The 21,493-nt window shown below is 34.4% G+C and overlaps 1 protein-coding gene across 1 annotated transcript; it reads right to left on the bottom strand.

The window, feature by feature from the left end:
• Positions 1 to 1,112: 1,112 nt before the first annotated feature.
• Positions 1,113 to 5,655, bottom strand: LOC132607235 (cytochrome b5-like). The gene is made up of 3 exons (XM_060321119.1): positions 5,318 to 5,655; positions 2,313 to 2,379; positions 1,113 to 1,556 (listed from the first exon to the last, which is right to left on the bottom strand). The coding sequence occupies exons 1-3, from the start codon at positions 5,393 to 5,395 to the stop codon at positions 1,303 to 1,305; spliced, it is 399 nt and encodes a 132-aa protein (XP_060177102.1). The 5' UTR covers positions 5,396 to 5,655; the 3' UTR covers positions 1,113 to 1,302.
• Between the last annotated feature and the right edge of the window lie 15,838 nt (positions 5,656 to 21,493).

Below are 21,493 nucleotides of genomic sequence, written 5' to 3'. Positions count from 1 at the left end.
AGAATTGTTGGAGAGCTTTTCCCAAAAGATGGTAAGGTTGTGGTAATAGAAGAAATATAACCAGAATATCCAGAGACTAATGATCTAAGCATACATTTAGTGTTGACATGTTAATGATGGCTATGCTTGATGGAGGGAAAGAAAGAACAAAGCAACAATTTGAAGCCTTGGCTAAACAAGCTGGATTTGCTGCTCTCAAAGTGATATGTCAGTGCATATTATTGTTGGGTCATGGAGTTGTACAAGTATTAACTATTTTAATTAATTTCTGCATTAAAAATAAGTCTTGATAGAATAAAAAGTTAATTAGTTTATGTATTTTCTGTCCGTCTCTAAATGTTTGGCTGATCTGATGCTGAGTATGTAACATGATATTCCCATAAAAGTACTAACATAATAAAGCACTCCTAATATATTTTAATATATGTTACTTTATTTTCTGGAAAATATTTCTTGGTGTCCGATATATTCCGGCTAGAACGCATTTGATTTCTCCGTTCGTTCTTTTGTGTGAAGGCGAAGCAACAAGAAAAAAGATATTCATTTCAAAACTATGAGGTGAAAGACTAAGGAAACTATTTTTTTGACGCTTCAGCCAGATTCGATCTTCACATCACTTTGTTAGTTTGTTTTATTCAGCAAAGTTATCAAGCTTCTCAGCTATTGGACCATGAAAAATATTTTTTTTAGAGATTGATGATTATGTCAGCAAATGGTAATATTTTCTTATTAAATTTCTTAGTGTAAAAAATTGATAATAATGTCTAGGTGTCGGTTACATCAAATATGAAGTTAAAAATCGAGATAATTCTAAGGAAAATAACTTTCAGATCAAAACTAAGAATACGAATATAGCAAGGAGTAAAGATCCATAATTTTAGTTGAACCAAGTAATATAAAATTAAAAGTTAAAATAGTTTTTAAGAAAATAATTGTTACCCATGTGTGGAATATCATTTTGACCTTTTTAATTACTAGTATACATAGTAGTATATTTTAACTTCTTGTAGCAAGTTACCTGCCTTGTGTTTCAAATTACTAATCCCAATTTTGACGATTGCATGTAATCAATTATTATGGCCAATTGCAAACACCAAAAGCCAAGAAACAAGTTCACGAGACGTAGATTGATATATATTTTTAGGAAAAAGACTGTTAAAATGGGAACAAAGACATCCTCACAACAACAGAAATCGAAGTACCTAAACTGTTCCCAGAATTTAACCAAGATTTGCCTGGCTAACAAAGAAAAAGCTCTGTTTTTTTTTTTTTTTTTTTGCATTTTCGACCGTTAATCAATCTTCAAGCTGATTTGTTGGTATAGAAGCGGACACCAACAGCCACGCCTAAAATAATTAGAGGAACCAAGAACTGGAGGATCTTGATGATGAACTCTGTTGTTTTGTCTTGGTTGTAATGAGGCTGATTGGGAGGACTGTACTTGACCTTTGTTGGGATGGTTGAAGAGTCGATATCACCTACATAATACTCATCCAACATAGCTCGAGCACTACTGCTATGACCGACATCCTCAAAATCATCGGTTGCATCCTTTCCTGCAGAAAGAAAAATCAAGAGCCCATGAACCAGTGTCTTCTACAGGATTACATAGCTTTTTTTTTAAACGGGTAACTGTAGGATTACATAGCTTTTTGGAGTTAATTACTCAAAAAGTAAAAAAAGACAAATGTTGATAATTTAGAGGGTAAAATAGCTATTTGGCCGATTGAGTAACCTTCTGAGTGCTATAGGCATAGTTAAATGACTTTTCTATTACAAAAAAAAAACACGATTTTACTAGGTAATTTCAGATAGTTGAGTGATGGCACAATCCGGAATTCAGTGAAGTTTGATCGAACTTTAACACACACACACATGCATACATATATATATAGGTGCATATATAAGATCAGGGAAAGTTGAATACCAAAATACAGTGGTTTCTTTCCAAGAATTACTTTACCTGTTATAGCGGGTAAAATTCAGGTACTTTAATGTGACAAAGTATCAAGGTCCCATAAAGCAGTGTCTTCTACAAAATTACATAGCTTTTTGTATCAAAGTTGTCTAGCATTTCAGATATGGCACTTATGGATTTCAGTGATGTTCGACTTAACTTTACACATATACACATACACATTATTTATTTTTGATCAAGAAAAATGTATGTTGAAGGAATAGAACCCTCGCAGGAGGCTAAACATTGAAGCGCTGAACCAACGAGCCAAGGAACGTTCATAACATATACACTGGTGAAATTGAATGCCAAAATATAGTGTTCTTTGCGAGAAGAATCCGTCCAACTATGGTACCTGTTGCAGACAATAAAACATCATCACCACCTGGGTGGTCGTCCAAGAATTTTGTCACATCATATACCTGTTCAAATAAAACACAGCACACGGAAAAATTAAGACGCTTGGTACATTTGCTGCCAACTGTTCAACATAATCCAGCACTTTGGTAATTTATTGAGTAAGAACAAGGAGGTAAGAACACTTTGGTAATCCTTTCAGTAACCAAAATGTACATTGTCAAAAGAAGGCTCTTGACATCACTTCAAAAACTAAACCAAAAAGGAAATGGAGGCATTGATCTAAATCGTCAAGTGATGCCAGCTACTTATTAGCATACAAGGCTTTTTCAGTTAGGAGTTATCAGAAGACCTTTTCCTTGAAATTAATTACCAAAGGTTTTAAACTAATAACGGAACCATTTTTCTAAAAAGATATAAACTAATGATGTTTTCCTGAAGTGGGATAAAATATGGCCCCCTTCCAATATATGAGATTGTCAAAAATTAATTTTCATAAATGGTGAAAACTCACAAGACTTTTTGTTAATGATACAAGCTTAACAAGGCGTTTTCACCATTTATACTAACTTCTGACAACTACATTTATTGGAATGGGCCCATATTTTATTCCATTTCTAGAAAAATTCTAAACTATACGCCAGAGCTAGCTGCAAGGGGAAATTTCCTACAGTTTTCTAAATCACGAGGTGATAAATAGCCTATTTCTTAAAGTAGGAAAGTAGTCAGCAAGTCTGTAGAAATTTAGGAGGTTATATGCATTTCAAGTTTAAAACTAAGACTTGAGGCATCAAAAGTCCACTATGTATTTTCTGTAAATATTATCTGAAACCCAATGGTTTCATAATTTACTTTACCCTTTGATATCTACACTGTCTAATTGGAGCTCTTAAACATCTTAACATCTTTAGTACCATATAAATTACTCTATACTCATCCAATTTATGGCTAAATAATAAAAAATGCATGAACAAATAACAAATCATGGGTATTCTGATCTAATTAGTAGACAACACAAAGACCGCGATGATTTCATCAGACCAGCAACGACACATCTGAGCCTTTTTTTTTCCCCCCTTAATGATATCCCATTAGAAATATGAGGATACAACATTGAATCTCAAAGTTGAGATAAGTTAAACTTACGAGTTTGACAATATAACCAACTGACAATAAGCCCCGCTCCCCCAGCCTCCCAGGAAAGAAATAGGCCTTGGATTCTGGCAGTAATTGAGGCGAAAAGCACCAATGCAGCACTTTAACATGTCAGTAATGTTGCAAATCTGAAATTCTTTTTAATCAAGAAAATTGGCGCTCGGGCTGAAACTTGGAAAAAATGAGTCCGCCTTTTCTACCTTTCTCCACTTAAATACTAAGCTTTTGTCCATAGCAGGATTGTAGATTTAAAGATTTTATGGAAGTGTCCGCAAAAAGAACTTCTTGTAAAAGGTTCAATGAGTAAGCTAAATGTTGAGTCCAGAACCTCAAGTGGTGTTTTTGGTATGCCAGAACAATTTTCAGAAAATGTTTTCCTACTTTCCTTGTTTGATTGATCTAAGTACTGGAAAAACTTATTTTCTTACGGAAAATGTTTCCTGTATTAAGAACAGTTGATTTCCCCAAGTCCAAGAGGAATTTTGTCCTTTTTCCCGACCCACCCTCAGTCCTCAACCACTTTTTCCCAAACCTACCCTCTACTTAGTACCTCCTACCCCTGAATCCGCATCCTCGCCTACATACTCGCTTTCCCCACTCCTCACTCCTTGTCCTCTATCTAGGAAAGACTTTATTATGCTTCACACAACCGATGCTAGTTGTGTGAGGCTTCTTTTTGTCTCACAAAATATTAAACCCAAAGTTTATGGACCCAAAAGTGTAAAATTGGGTCACTTTTTTGTGAGACAAAAAGAAGTGTCACACAACTAGTGTCAATTGTAGGAACCAAATAAAAAAATAAAAAAAACAAAAAAAAACCTCTATCTACCTTCTATTCCCTTCACATATTTATGTAGTAATGATGGAAGTACACATTTTAGGAGTGAAAGACATCAACCAGCATTATTTCCATAGCATAAAATGATTTGAAGGGAAGAATCAAACCTGATCCGCTACTCTGTCTTACTTTGATGTCTTTCAACCCCGAAACATGTTGCACTACCAAATATGGAAAATATTCTCTACCCACTTACCAAACACAAAAATATACTTATTTTCTCGTATGTGTTTTGGTATGAAAGAAAACATATTTTGAAGCAAAGAGGTAAGTAGACAATGAGGTAGATAACGACGAGTCAAGCAGCTAAGTGTAAGAGGTGCGCGAGAGGAAGCAATCGGGTAGGTTAGGTGAAACATTTCCCTTAATCTTAGTTATTTTAGGAAAACATTTCCCTTAAGAAAATATTTTCTAAAATGTAGTGCAACCAGTGGCGGAGCCACCTTTGTCCCTTCGCCGGAAAATTACTTTGTGTAGATAAGTAAACCTTTTTTTTACTCATGCTACATAAAACCTATTAAAATAAAAATAGCTACCTACTTTGGTTTATCTTGTAAGTTTTAAACCTTTTTTTTTTTTACTCATCTACACAAAGTAATTTTTGGCGAAGGGGTGTCAATTGACACCCCTTGGACAAAGGTGGCTCAGCCACTGGTTGCACTAAACATTTTAGAAAATATTTTCTTTAAGGGAAAATGATTTCTCTAACCTACCTGATTGCAATCCTCAATCAACAAAGCAAGCCAAATAACACCACACAAGATGAGATCAGCCACACCATATCCACCCCACCACCCACCCCTCTTTCCCAAAAACCAAAGAGAATAAAAAGGTGCAGGGAGGAGTAGGACAGCAGAAATAAAAAAGTAAATGCAAAACCATAAGTGATAAAGATTGAATCTTTTAACAGATCTAATAAGGAAAAACATAAAAGTGCAGATACCCACTTAAAATAACATCAAAAGAAGAAAGCTTTTATTAAAAAGATCATGAGATTATTAATGCTATACCTTGCCACTAATAATGAGCCAACAATCCTTGACATTGTTGTGCTTGGAGACCTCAGCTAAATCATAGACTTTACCCATTTATAGACAAAAATAAAATTTGTAAGAAAAGAGAAACTGAAGATTAATCAGATTTTGATTTTTGGCTCTTCAAGACTTGTAGAAAGGCTTGAAGAGCAAGGGAAAAGAGGGAGTGTGTGTTTGTAGTGACTAGTGAGGTGAGTGGAATGGCAGAGGGGTTGTTGTTGGGTTAATAATGCTGTATAAATAAAGAGGAGGAATCAAAGGGGTTGGTGAGATCTTGATGATGGATGATATAGTTGGGCCATCAAATGTCAAACCAAAGAGGAAGGAAGTTAGGTGGATATGTTGTAAAATTTTCATTTTTGTGCATTTCACCAGCTTTTGAGGTTAACAGTCAATATCAAATTAAAAAGTTTAACTTTAGTAATTAAAAGTTAGGAAAAGGGTCAAGAATATTCCTTCTACTTTGAAAAAAGGGTTAAAAATATACTTCAAATTTATTTTGAGTCAAAAATACAATACCCCTCTCATATTTAAAGTTTTCAAACATACCCTATCTTAATGGAAATTATCCCCCAAAATAATCCGAAATCATTTTTTAAACTCGACTCAACTAAATAATAACTCATAAGATCCCCTTATTCCCCAAATTCCCTCAAACTTCAAACCTACGTATTGGGGGAATAAGAGGATCTTATGAGTTATTATTTATTTGGGTCAGGTTTAAATGATGGAGCGGGTTTAAAAAATAATTTAGGATTATTTTGGGGATAATTTCCAGTAAGATATGGGTATATTTGAAAACTTTAAGTATGAGATGAGTATTTTTGACCCAAAATAAGTTTGGAGGATACTTTTAACCCTTTTTTCAAAGTAGAAGGGGGTATTTTTGACCCTTTTCCCTTAAAAGTTAAAGTGAATATATATATATATACTACTTAATCATTGTTAATATATATGTTTGAAAAACGCTTGTCCGCATTCATCAGATGTAGTGAGATGGACAAAATCCATCTATTCTTAATAAGATGTTTTGGATGATTTTGAAAATGGAAAACCCCCTGAAAGATAGTGTTTCCCTTTTAATTGATCTACATAGCACGAACCTAAATCAATCAAGCAAGTAAACATTGTATACCAAATGGTTATACCAAGCAAAAAAACTTCATATAAACACCAAGTGCAAGTAATTTTTTAACAATCTCGGCATGAATATTCTCCAACTAGCTTGGTTAATTGTTTTGACTAATTGATTGGCTTTATAAGAAAAACAATTGCCTCATAACGCAATGTTTGGTTGGCAGAATTAAATAATGTACATCATTAAATTATGTGTGGATCTATGTATTATTTTAAGTGAAATAAAATATGTAGTACGTAAATAATACGGAGTTTGTGCATTTCACCATCTTTTGAGGTTAACAGTTTATATCAAATTCGGAAAAGGTCCAGATATGCCCTTCTACTATAAGAAATTGCACAGATATGCCCGTCATTAAAAGGTGGTCTCACATATGCCTTTAACGTTATTTTTTGAGTTACTCATGCCCTTGATTTAATGGAAACCCAACAAAAATATTGGAGGGCAGATCTGTGTAGTTTCACATAGTTTAGGAGCATATTTGATCCACCGAAATTCCTAAATATTATGGCAAAAAACAAAAATATGGCACATTTGCAATTTCAATCCATGCAACCACCACTACATTACATCTAAATTATACAACTAAAAGATTAAATGCAACTACAATCATCTTTTATTTTGTAAACCCGACCCAACTAAATAAAAACTCATAAGATCCCCTTATTCCCCCAATACGTAGGTTTGAGTTAATATATATGTTTGAAAAACACTTCTCCGCATTCATCAGATGTAGTGAGATGGACGGAATCCATCTATTCTTAATAAGATGTTTTGGATGATTTTGAAAATGGAAAACCCCCTGAAAGATAGTGTTTCCCTTTTAATTCATCTTACATAGCATGAACCTAAATCAGTCAAGCAAGTAAACATTGTATACCAAATGGTTATACCAAGCAAAAAAACTTCATATAAACATCAAGTGCAAGTAATTTTTTAACAATCTCGGCATGAATATTCTCAAACTAGTGTCACGCCCCAAAACCCACTCTAGACGTGACCGGCATCTGAAGTCATGAACAACATCGGAAGAACCTAAACAACACAATAATGATACTTGAACCCGCCAGGTTCAACATTCGCCTCCAATAGTTTATAAATTAAATGTAACAAATCATGAATACATGAATTAAATCAGCGGAAGTCTTTATAAGTAACAGTCATAAACGTGGCAACCACCCAGTAAGTCGTACGAGACTTTGACAATCTACCCACAATTCTGACCACTATCTATGGAGCTTCTAAGAGACGCAGCAATCATCTAACTTCGGGACGCAACCCGGAAATCTAGAATAGTAAATGAAACAGGGAGTGTCCCACGAACAAGGACGTGGGCTCACAAAATCAACAGCAGCAGCAGCAAGTTCTCCTAAGCGTCGAGAGTATCACGAACCTGCTCTTCTCCGTTACCTAACATACCATAAAAAACAACAATGGTATGCCTGAGTACTTTCGTACTCAGTGAGTTCCTCGGGGACAACAAGTATTATAAAAATATAATATAATAATACATAAAGAAATCAGTTCTGAAAAGATGGTGTAAAAACAGTCATTCCACTTTGTGATTCTTAATATCATTTGTTAAACAGTTTACAAAGCCATTAATCGATATAAAAACAGGTATTCAGCCTATGTATCTCAATAAGAATTATCAAAACCGATTACAAAGCATTTTCTCAATTTATAACTTTCAATTATGCCTTTCAAATTGATCATGATTGTCAACAACAGTTCCATGAGAGAATAAGAATATCACACACGCCAATACAGGCCTAAGAATCAATCATATCACGCATAGGCGCACCACACCAGAACATATAATTCTCGGTGGCTATCCTTCCTCCCGAATAGCTAGGCATACATCACACCCCAGGTGTTGACACCCAATTTTGTCCCTCTCCTATTGAATTTACTCGAGTTTCTAAATTTACTGACGAGCTAAATACTTTATTTTCGCTACTATTATTTTCGCTAATTTTATTTTTAACATTATAAGTATTACTTTATCACAGATTTTAAACGGTTAAGTCATCGCTTCATTTTCGGGTTTGGAATCGTTAAATTAATTACAAGACAACACTTTGCAGAATATTTATTTTTCTACATATTAATTATTTACATAATATATATTATACCAATTATTAAACTAGAAGCCCAAAAATAATTTAAATAGAGGAGGAAGGACCAACAATTTTTAGCCAAATTAATGACTTTAAAATACAATATTATTTCCCTACCCAAATAAATAACCCACATTTAAATACCCAACCCACATTTTAACCCAACTAAAATACTAAACGGACCAGCCCATTACCCCTAAATAAACGGACCAGCCCACATCACAATATTACCCGACCCGGTCCAATCCCCCCCTAAAACCTAATCTTTCTCTTCTTTTTCTTTTTCCTTCTTTTCCGCCTCCTCTCTCTCTTTTCCCCTTTTCTCTCCCTTTTCTCCGCCTCATCTCCCTCTGTCTCTTCCTCCTCTTTCCCCTTTTCATCATCATCGCCTCCACTTCAGCCGCCTCTCTCCTTTCTACCCTACCTCTCTTTCCTTTTTCCTTTTTTCATCATCACCGCCGCTACCCCACCCTACCTTACGCTCCTCTCTCCCATACGCTCCTCTCTCTCCTCATAGCTTTCTATAAAAACAACATAATTACTCAACATTTAGGGGAGGTTTTTTGGCTTAGCGTTCTTGAAAAAACGATTATTCAGCATTTCCCAGAGCTTACCCTTATATTTCGTACACTTTTGATCAATCATCATCTGTTCTCGAACATTTACTCGACATAAACTTTCGGGTCTGTTTCAATCTGAAGTTCGAATCGTTCGTCGTGTTCGGGTCTATTCATAACGAGAGAGTAGATTCGACGACCTCAACGCCCCACTTCACTGCACCCACAAAAGGTCAGTGTGTTCTTTTTATTTCGAATCTAAAGTCTGTGATGTTGTTCGTGTATGTTGTTGCTTCAGTTTGGTTAAATTTCAGTTTAGCAGCTGAGTAGTATTGCGTATGTTCAAGTTTTAGTTAGTCTAATTTCAGTTTAGTAACGAGTAATGTTTAGTTTACCTGCTGGTTATGTTAGTTAAACAATGTTTGTGAGTTGATGTTTTGATCAAGGATTGTTTTATTGGGTCTGAATTACTGCTATTATGCGACCAGATATTGCATTATGCCTTAGCAGGGCTAATTTCAACTGCGATTAAGTAATCTGGTACAGAAAGATTTTCTATAGTTCACAATTTCAGCTTGATATAGAAATAAGGCTGTTTGAAAATGTCAGTATGTAGAAGAAAATAACAACTTTCCAATCCTTTTCCTTTATTTACTTTTCTTGCTTCAGTAGTTATTTGGTTCTGCGACTATATGTTGGTTTTGAATAGATCAGTTCAGAATATGGAGTTAAACGTGATGGCTTCTCTATTCAGTCTGTCCTGGTAGTTAGTCGCATTTGCGGATTAGTAGTCACAAATATGCTTAGTGTTGTTGTCCCGGTCCCAATCTGTTCTCCGAGTTTAATGTGCCTTGTTTGATATGTCCAACTGCCAGATCCTACTTTGAATAAATAATGGGTAGAATAAGATAAGGCAATCTGTTAATAGTAGCTATAATATGAGGACATCATCTCACAGTTTAACTGTTAACTGAATCTTGGCTGAATATCGCATTCGAATTTGAAGGTGTTTTGATGTCGGATTAGTAAACCTTGATATAAGTCTAATCTCTTCTTTCACTTTTCATCTGAAGAGAATCCTATTTAAGGAGTTGTAACGAACCTGTAATACTAATCTTTATCATTTTAAGCATAGACCAAATTATATGTTTCAAATAAATAGCTTCACTTGATATTAGTTAGTATTAGATGGCTTTTCGTGTTCCTGTCATTATGATGTATGAGATTGTCCTTCACTTATGCACGAGCACTTGTCTCCGCGTGAACTAAGTCATTTTCTGTCACTAAATAGGAAATTAAAGTATTCTGGTTGATGTCGTTGGTATTCGAAGATGACCTTACGAAAATTTGGGTATTTGTGAGGATTAACGTTAAGTATTCATCTGGGTTAGTTTTTGCTTGGTATGTTCACATTTTAGTTGCAAGGTTGTTTGGAGTTGTATGAGAGTAGAAATTATAATGATAATGGTAATGTCATGATGTGGTTAACGAAGAACATCTCAGGCTCCCAATAGATTTCCCTACCGGTAGTTTTGGTAGGCATCATACTATAAGCAAATGTAAGGTGCTATTTGTTTAACTACTTACTAAATGATAAAGTGAGAACATACAGAATGGATTTTGATTTTTTTAAGAGTTATTCATTCGTATAAAGAGTCTGTGCTTGTTCTTTCTTAATGATACCTTTTGCGATTGCTAAAAAAAAAAACTGGAAGTGGGGAGTACTGCAAATATTGACGAAAACCAAGTCATAATTTAGTTCTTGCAGTATCTTTCTTCCGCAGTCACTGCTGAATACTGAAAGTAGCAAGCAGTTTTTCAACGCTTCATACTTCGGTAACCGTTGCTTGAATTTATGACACAGTGCATACTCAAATATACATAGCATGTATACAAGTCACTGATTTGCTTGCTTTGAATTTTATATTTTATAGCCATATTTATTGATCATACACTAACTCCTTCCCTTTTGTTTTATACATGAACATCGCATACGAGTCCGAGGGGACTCGCCTTCTCCCGCATCCGGTGTTGGGTCAAACCCCAACGACATTTTTCTCTCGAGTCAGCCCACGCGCAAAAAAAAAAAAGAAGAAGAAACTGGGCCAAAGCCCAACAGCGACATGCCGCAGTAGTTCTAAAATGGGGCTGAGCCCATTAATTATATTTGCTCCCCTTATTTTATTTTGTGTGTCTAACTTGTATTATACAACTAACATTTTACTTCGTTTTAGTTTTCTTAGCTAGAATGAACCTCAGTAGGATTAATGGGTTAATGCTAGTATAATGGGTGGTTAATCTAAAAGAGAAACCAATAATTAATCCCATAAATTTCATTTTCTTCTTTTTTGTATTAAGTTATTTATAATACTCATAATATTTATCCTTCTTAGAATTATTGGTTTTCAAAACAGCATGACTACGTATGTTGAGTCAAAGGAGTCATACTTTATTTTTACTATCTTAAAATTTGAAAACGTCACTAATAGGTAATATTAATACAAGTATACTTTATAAACATTATTTTTAAGACGTATTTAACTATGCATACTTTTAGCCGAATATAATTAAATAAAGTTAATGAAAGAAAACTCACCTCCTTTTGCATCCTATTTATAAAATAAGTCTAGATTTTTCTACATCGTCATTAATCATATAATGTAATTTTATCTAAAATTCAAATTTGTCAAATCTCTTCCTAAAAGCTGTTATTTATATGAAGACTACTATATTTTCTACAAGTCCTATTTTACATAGCATTCTTATATATTTATCTGTAACTTTGGTAATACTTATAAATTATTTCTTAAATGTTATAAAATGATACATTTACGTTTTTAGCCTTAATTAATCAACTCTAAGTCCGGTCGGTTAACCATTGTTAATGGGTCTTAAAGGATGCCTAATACCTTTCCTTTAGACTAATTGAACCCTTACCTAGAATCTTAAGTTTCGCAGACCTTAAACAGAGCTAACTTTAAAAAATAAATTTGATAAACTTTAGGTGTCCTAATTCACCATAAATAATTAGGTGGCGACTCCTAAAAACAAATAAACAAAAAAAAAACAGGAATCTCCAATATGTCGTACTTCTAACTTTAACTCTCCCGGGTTAAAAAGGGGTGTGACACCAGGTAGCGAACCCAGCGGTGGCTATCCTTCCCCCCGAATAGCTAGGCTTGAATCACACCCCGGGTAGCGAATCCGGTAGTGGCCACTCCTCCTCCCGAATGGCTAGGCAATTGCCACACTAGGATCCATAGTGACTACCCTTCCTCCAGAGATACTAGGCATATATACACCGGAATATGAAATCCTCGGTGACCACTCATCCTCCCGAATGGCTAGGCAAAATCACATCAACAGAGTTCATAGCATAAAAGCCAAATTACAATTCATCTCAAGGTAGTCACATCACCATTTACCAATAAGGTTTATTATGCCATATCGTAAAGATAAATCATTTCAAAGAATGTTTTGAAAACGTATAACTTCTTTACGAAAGATTCCATGTCCTAATTCATCAATGAGAATATCATTACCAATCCTTAACCATCTTTATTAAGCATCTCTTATAGAAGAAAATGATTATGATTTCATATACGTATACAGAGGATAATACAATCAAGGTTTAATGTGGGCTTGTCCCCTCACGCACATTAACCATTAATCAAAACATGTAATAAATTTCAAGAGTGTAAAACCAATTCATCATATCATTCAAAACATGCTTTTATAAAGAATCAATCTTTCAAGAGAGTTTGCAAAAGAGACATATAAATTAACTTTATATTCAAAAAGGATTTTATTTTTAAAGAGACATACATTAGGGTTTTCTATGAGAAGTTCACCCTTTTTATTCAATAAAAAGCTTTCGAGAAAAAGAGATATATCCATAATAAGGTTTTTAAAATAGAGACATACAAATTACCTTCATAGTCAAAAGGGTTTCCCAAATAGACATACATCCAAAATAAGATTTTTAAAAGGGAGACATACCTTAATTTATTAAACAAGGTTTAACAAATCACTTTTCTAATGAAGAACACCCAAACCCTAGCTTGAATCACTTTGCGAAGAATTATGTTGCAAACCCTAGGTTTTGGTCATAAAATCATGTTAGAAAGGGATTAGGAACATGAATTCAATCTAGAATCATGATAACACTTACCTTGTATGGTTTTTGAGGCTTGGGACTTGTTCTTATTGACTTTAGGGTAATTTTTCGTGAATGGGGTGCTGGGAAATAAACCCCAAACCTTAAATATAACTTAAAATGCGTAAACCTGACTTTTTGACCCGAATCCGACCTGTTTCGCGATGGGTTCGCAATGCGGGGCCATCGTGCAATGTTCTTCAGCTCAATACTCAGACTTGAGCGATCGGCCCGCGATGCGGGGCCATCGAACACGCCCCCACGCACCTGAAGAAGCGACGTGTGTCGGTTCTACACAGTGTTCGGTAAAATAGACATAACTTCTTGTACGTAACTTTTCTTGGGCTGGGCGACCTACCGTTGGAAATCTATTTCAAAGATCTACAACTTTCATTAAGGAAGTTTTTCCAAATTCGCAATACATTTTCATGAAAATCGCCCAGAAGACAGAACTATCAAAACTTATGCGAATTTAAGAGGTCTTAAGAACTTCACTAGTTGGTTTGGCTTCAAAACGACCATCTTCCACCCGAATTCATCAAGAATGGTTTCATATAGATATAATATCATCTTAATACTAGATTTTTACACATTCACACCTAGTTCAAGTTTACGGGGTGTTACAACTAGCTTGGTTAATTGTTTTGACTAATTGATTGGCTTTATTAGAAAAACATTTGCCTCATAACGCAATGTTTGGTTGGCGGAATTAAATAATGTACGTCATTAAATTATGCGTGGATCTATGTATTATTTTAAGTGAAGTAAAATGTGCAGTACGTAAATAATACGGAGTTTGTGCATTTCACCATCTTTTGAGGTTAACAGTTTATATTAAATTCGAAAAAGGTCCAGATGTGCCCTTCCACTATAAGAAATTGCACAGATATGGGTCGTTAAAAGGTGATCTCACATATGCCTTTAACGTTATTTTTTGGGTTACTCATGCCCTTGATTTAATGGAAACCCAACAAAAATATTGGAGGGTAGATCTGTGCAGGTTCGCATAGTATAGGGGCATATTTGATCCACTGAAATTCCTAAATATTATGGCAAAAAACAAAAATATGGCACAAAATATCATTGCATTCCAAAACATAAAAAACATTTGCAATTACAATCCATGCATCCACCATTACATTACATCTAAATTATACAACTAAAAGATCAAATTAAAAAGTTTAACGTTAGTAATTAAAAGTTAAAAGTGAACATATATATAAGAGTATTACTTAATTATAGTTAATATATATGTTAGAAAAACACTTTCCGCATTCATTAGATGTAGTGAGATGGGCAAAATTCATCTATTCTTAATCACATGTTTTGTATGATTTTGAAAATGAAAAGAAAAAAAAAAACCCCCGAAAGATAGTGTTCCCCCTTCCAATTGAGCTTGCACATCATAAACCTAAATTAGTCAAGACATTAAACATTGTATACCCAATGGCTATACCATGCAAAAAAAAAAAAAAAAAAAATCATATAAACACCAAGTGCAAGTAATTTTTTAACTATCTCGGCATAAATATTGTCCAACTAGCTTGGTTAATTGTTTTGACTAATTGATTGGTTTTATAAGAAAAACAATTGCCTCATAATGCAATGTTTGGTTGGCGGAATTAAATAATGTACATCATTAAATTATGTGTGGATCTATGTATTATTTTAAGTGGAATAAAATGTGCAGTACGAAAATAATACAGAGTTTAATTATTTTTTTTCAAAACAACATTACCCCTTTAAAGTTAGTAATATATGTGTAAAAATCTCCTCATTATTAATTACTGTAAAATAATTCCTCTATTATTGAACTTCACGTAAATAATTTATGCATTATAATTTGCTATATAACTAGTATGGCAGTACCCCTGTACTGAATCCGCGACTTAAATAGCACAAAAAAAAAAAGTTGAACCAAACTAGTACAAAAAAAAAAAAAAACATAAGTAGTATTCGTGCGTGAAAGGACCAAACTGCAAAAACACAGTTTTGGCCTTTCAAGCACGAATTTTGTGCGTGAATGGGGTCATCAAAAAAAAAAGGAACATTAGTAGTCACGCATGAATTTTGTGCGTTAATGTTGGGGCTTTTTTTTTTTTTTTTTTTTTTTTTTTTGCGTTACCTTTCCAATCACGTTTTTTTCCATACTTTGGGCAAAGATTAGTCATGTTTTAAAATCCCAAAATATCAATATTTTATATAAAACTTAATATCTTTTTTTTTGCGTACAATAATGTCGGCTCATTACATGAAGTCCACCTAAACGTTTGGATCGTCGTTTTAGGGGTTCTAAAGTGCCCCGAAGCAAGTTTTGAAACTTGTAATATTTATACGGTTTTGATTTAAGTGTTTTATTATATTTGAATGTACAAATTTAAATATTTGATTTAATAATAATTCATCCAATACGAGAGGTCTATACTAATTAAAAAATAATTCATTCCATTTAATTACAATACTAATTCAAAGCAATACAATAATAAATTACAATAACAATACAATCTTCAAGTTCTAGAGGCTCTATTACTTCGAGACGTGCTTGTACTACCACGGCCTTGTTGCCCACACGAACACTTGTCATGGCCATATTGCTTACATATAGAGCACATGCGAGAGTAAGTTCTTTCACTAACATCCATTTGATTGGGTCTACGACTCCGTGAGTTAATGCCCAATTTTCTAATGTAATCCTTGTTAGCAACCATCGAAAACGGCTCGTTTGGCCAATAAGCTTCATTACCAAGTGGGTGGAATTGGCCGGAATATGCTCTAAGGTAACTGTGGACCTTGTATTCCCCCGCCACATAATTTGTTACCGTTTTTCTCATTCTCTCGAAGCACTTGACAACATGAGAACACGACATGTGGTACGTTTGCCACTTACCACAAGTGCATGTTCTTGTTGCCTCATAAACGGTATGCACGTTTCCACCCTTACCGTTGTAATAACCCGTCCTAACTTCATACACATGTTGAATTGGGTCATACTCGGTCATTTGGTGACGCTCACATTTTTTCCTATAATGCTCCATAGTTTTGAAGGGCTTTGGCATCCATGTCCCGCCGTCGGCTAATATCGCTCTGGTCTGCCTTGTCCTAACAACAAATCGCTCCACCACCTGCTTGAAAGTCATTCTCACCATTGCAGTGACAGGTAGTCCTTGAGCAGATTTCAGCAAGCCATTGAAAGACTCTGAGCTGTTTGTTGTGAGCATGCCCCATCTTTTTCCTCCATCAGCATGAAGCGTCCATTTTTCAACATCGAGCTTCATCAACCAAACGTATGCGGGTTCACTCACTGACCTGATCAGATCCATTTTTGCAGCCCATTTTCGTTGTTGATGCTCCATCGCAGCCCCCCACATCAATTTGTTTAGAGTGCCATTGTGAAACGTTGATTGCAAATTTGACTTCAAGTGCCTTAAACAATAGCGATGGTAAACAAAGGGAGGCTGCCACCCCGGTAAATTATCCATATTGTGCAATATGCCTTTATGACGATCAGACAACACGCATATGCCGGTACGATCCTTAATAACATGAGTTTTCAAATGGGTCAAAAAGATCCCCCATGTGTCGTTGCTCTGGTTAGCGGCAATTGCGAAAGCAAGAGGAAATATTGACCCATTGGCATCCATTCCTATTGCAATTAGGAGCTTGATGTCGTAGGCACCATATACATGCGTACCATCTATGGATATCACTGGTCGGCAGTGAGCAAAACCATCAATGCATGGTTTGAATGTCCAAAATACGAAGTTGAAGATTTTACCCTCTATAAGTCGCCACTCTACAACAGTACCATGATTAAAATGTTGTAGAGCTGTCATATACCTTGGCAGCGATCGAAAAGAAGTATGCCAATTTCCAAAGACCATCTCAAAAGCGCGTCTACGCCCGAGAAATCCCTTTCTGTTGCTTATAGTTTTACTATATACGGCTTGAACGTTTCGAATACAATCTTTGATGGGGAACCTGCACAAGTTTAAACAAACAACATTTAGTAATGATCTTTCAATTAATATAAGACATATAATGTACTAGGTAGGATAAGTTACCTTGGCGTTTCGGCAATGTCTTTAAGTAACACTTGAGCAATCATGTTTGTATCTAAATTATAATGATCTGCTCGATTTTCTTCCATATCACAAGTGTGTCTTTCGCGGAATTTTGTGATAGCCCGCATACCATCCTCCTACATGAAAAGTAACATATTTTAAATACCAACATCATACATATATATAGATAAATTAATATCAAGGTGATGAACTTACTGTTGTCCATAAGCACTGTCATGGTGTGGAGAATGATCAACTCCACCGAACTGAGAGGATTGACCAACATCCATATTTGGTACCACTGGTGAGTTTTGAGAATAGTTCCTATAAAGATTTGAAAACTGGTTATTTACCAATTCATACAACAAACACATGCTACTACACGTAATAATAATATAAAAAATTCATATTTACCAATTTTCATTGTAAGCTTGATTAAATTGCTGGCTTAGATTTTCCAGCGGCACTTGACCACTCAAAATGTCTCCATAAGAATTAAAGTCCCCATATGTGTTACCATGAATAGGCTGGATTTGAGTGATTTCTTCCCGAGGTATCTTTTCAACATACATCTCAAGAACATTAATGAATACTAAATCACGATATTCTTCCGGCAATCCCAAATAATCACTCAAAGATTCATCATCGTTGATATTGTGCATGCCATAACGCACTACACCGTTTGATATTGTTTGTGGATATCTGCCAGTTATTGAGATTCCAAACTCAGTGGGTGTAGTTTTCATTCTTTCGTGCATGTACATGACTAGTGTTTCATAATCTAAAGTTGTTGGAAATTTAACATGGGCTTTTGGTTTGGTACTATAACGAATGGAGTAATTGTCCTTGACGATATCTCCATCCCAAAATAGTGAAACCTTAACAGTTGAAGCATTTTGAGACATTTTTTCAATGAAGTTTGATTTTTTTTTTTATGACTTGTAAGACTTAGACTTATGCAATTGATGAGTTTTTCACTCGTCAAGCCTTCAAGTTAAATAGATTCCTGAAATCGTCATGCGTGGTGTGTTGTCAAATCAATACTTATAGTGCGCATTAAAATGGTGCGCAATACAAAACGGTTAAATATTGCAGCAACGTATTATCAAATAAAGCCTTTATGTGTCATAGATTCCTGAAATGTTGTCAAATCAATACTTATAGTGCGCATTAAAATGGTGCGCAATACAAAACGACAAATATTGCAGCAACGTATTATCAAATAAAGCCTTTATGTGTCATAGATTCCTGAAATGTTGGCAAATCAATACTTATAGTGCGCATTAAAATGGTGCGCAATACAAAACGGTCAAATATTGCAGCAACGTATTGTCAAATCAAGCATTTATGTGTCATAGATTCCTGAAATGTTGTCAAATCAATACTTATAGTGCGCATTAAAATGATGCGCAATACAAAACGGTCAAATATTGCAGCAACGTATTATCAAATCAAGCCTTTATGTGTCATAGATTCCTGAAATGTTGTCAAATCAATACTTATAGTGCGCATTAAAATGGTGCGCAATACAAAACGGTCAAATATTGCAGTAACGTATTGTCAAATCAAGCCTTTATGTGTCATAGATTCCTGAAATGTTGTCAAATCAATACTTATAGTGCGCATTAAAATGGTGCGCAATACAAAACGGTCAAATATTGCAGTAACGTATTGTCAAATCAAGCCTTTATGTGTCATAGATTCCTGAAATGTTGTCAAATCAATACTTGAAATGTTGAAAATATATTTTTCCACTTTCACGCACAGATTTTAGGGTTTATGTGGAAGTAGGTGCACTTTCATGCACAAAATCTGTGCGTGAAAGGGTAATATAACATTTTTCCACTTTCACGCACAGATTTTAGAGTTTATGGTCCACTTTCACGCACAAAATCTGTGCGTGAAAGGGTAAAATCCATTTTTCCACCTCTTTCACGCACAGATTTTGTGCGTGAAAGGGTAAAATATAATTTTTTCACTTTCAAGCACAGATTATGTACGCACAAAATCTGTGCGTGAAAGGGTAAAATATATTTTTCCACTTTCACGCACAGATTTTAAGGTTTAGGTGTAAGTTGTTGCACTTTCACGCACAAATTTTAGGGTTTAGTTGTAAGTTGTTGCACTTTCACGCACAGAAAGTTGTTGTAATTTATTATTGTATTGCTTTGAATTAGTATTGTAATTAAATGGAATGAATTATTTTTTAATTAGTATAGACCTCTCGTATTGGATGAATTATTATTAAATCAAATATTTAAATTTGTACATTCAAATATAATAAAACACTTAAATCAAAACCCTATAAATATTACAAGTTTCAAAACTTGCTTCGGGGCACTTTAGAACCCCTAAAACGACGATCCAAACATTTAGGTGGACTTCATGTAATGAGCCGACATTATTGTACGCAAAAAAAGATATTAAGTTTTATATAAAATATTGATTTTTTGGGATTTTAAAACATGACTAATCTTTGCCCAAAGTATGGAAAAAAAACGTGAATGGAAAGGTAACGCAAAAAAAAAAAAAAAAAAAAAAAAAAAAAAGCCCCAACATTAACGCACAAAATTCATGCGTGACTACTAATGTTCCTTTTTTTTTATGACCCCATTCACGCACAAAATTCGTGCGTGAAAGGCCAAAACTGTGTTTTTGCAGTTTGGTCCTTTCACGCATGAAATTCGTGCGTGAATACTACTTATGTTTTTTTTTTTTTTTTTTGTGCTATTTAAGTCGCGAATTCCAAGTTGTTAAACCATATCTATGCTCCTTATAGGCTGGTAGGGGAGAAAATATAAAAAGAAAGGTCTACAATCAAAGAGTGATCAACAGATTAAAGAAAATTTTGATTTGGTTGTTGAGTGGCGTGATATTTGACGCACGTAAGTTTTACCTAAAAGTTAAGTTCACCTACTTGTTAACTTATTTTATTGACTTGCCACTTTTTATATTATTATAGATATATTGTTTTCTACAGCAGTATGCTTATAAATGTATACAGACTTGTAAATTAATGAGTTTTTATATTTGTGGTATGGATCTATCTTTCCTAATCATTGTATGCATGTATATATTTTATTTCAGAGGTGTTCGGATCTCATCTATGAATCAATGTGTTGTCAAAACGTTGTGAAAGCACAAACAAAGCAAATAGAACAAAAATTTCATGATTATTACATCAAGGTTATGACATAGGGAATTTTAAATATTTCTTTGTTCAGGTAGGAGAAACTGACAATATAATAGTAAATGTAATTAATTATTCAAAAATTTTGAAGTTGCTCGTAGGACATGTTGGAAAACCCGTTGAGGAACTTAATTTATCGCCCTCTGCGCAATAATTAAGGTATAAATGTGTACGCGCTGTAGAATAAAACATGCATAAGCATGCATGTATCTTGCCCCTCAACCAAAATATTCATGAGTATCATCTTTAAGAATTAGTGTTTAACTTTTAGGTTCATTAAGAAAAGTAGTGCAAATCTAAATGTACGTTTGATTTGTGCTCTTCCTCCTTCTCCTCCTTTTTCTCCTCCTTCCTCTTTTCATTCTCTTCATTTGTCATGTAGAAAATTGAAGACTAACTGTTTATACGTGGATAGCTCGGGTTGACTTGACTTGATTGAATAAACTTTAAAAGAAAATCATTGTTTGTTCGCTTAATTTTGAACGTCGGAGTTGAATATAACAATCGGAAAATTGTTGAGTTGGTATTAGAATGTTGGATATAAAATTTTGAATTAAGCAAAAAATGTGTTTGGAGAACTTTTTCAAAGTATTCTGATGACCCACCGGGAATTGTGAACAACTTGTTCCAAAGTAAATATTTACGTGTTCCAAAAGTTACTAACCAAAAAAGAAAAGAAAAGAAAAGAAAAGGAGAAAAAGGTCAATTTTCCGCTGCACTATTCTTGTCAAACCCTCTAGCCTACACTAACTAATCTTGCCTAACTCTTTAGCCGTAAGTAATCGTAAGCAAATTATTATGATAAGAATTTGAGTGATTAGTAAACTAATAAAAATGATAATTAATTATTCGGCCTGTCCATTAAAGAATGGAATTGATTAAAGTGGAAAAAAGTACTACCTTTCATACACTATATATATTAGATGAAGC

Source organism: Lycium barbarum, chromosome 1 (genome assembly GCF_019175385.1).
Source record: "Lycium barbarum isolate Lr01 chromosome 1, ASM1917538v2, whole genome shotgun sequence".
Classification (NCBI taxonomy): Eukaryota; Viridiplantae; Streptophyta; class Magnoliopsida; order Solanales; family Solanaceae; genus Lycium; species Lycium barbarum.
Note: the sequence above shows the minus strand (reverse complement) of the source record. Positions and strands in the feature narration are given on the sequence as shown.

Excerpts from the sequence above, each read along its gene's own strand:
- LOC132607235 (XM_060321119.1), bottom strand. The coding sequence starts at position 5,395 with ATGGGTAAAGTCTATGATTTAGCTGAGGTCTCCAAGCACAACAATGTC. Across the intron at positions 2,380-5,317 it reads GGCTCATTATTAGTGGCAAG|GTATATGATGTGACAAAATT; the intron begins GTATAGCATTAA and ends TTATTTGAACAG. Across the intron at positions 1,557-2,312 it reads TGTTTTATTGTCTGCAACAG|GAAAGGATGCAACCGATGAT; the intron begins GTACCATAGTTG and ends TTCTTTCTGCAG.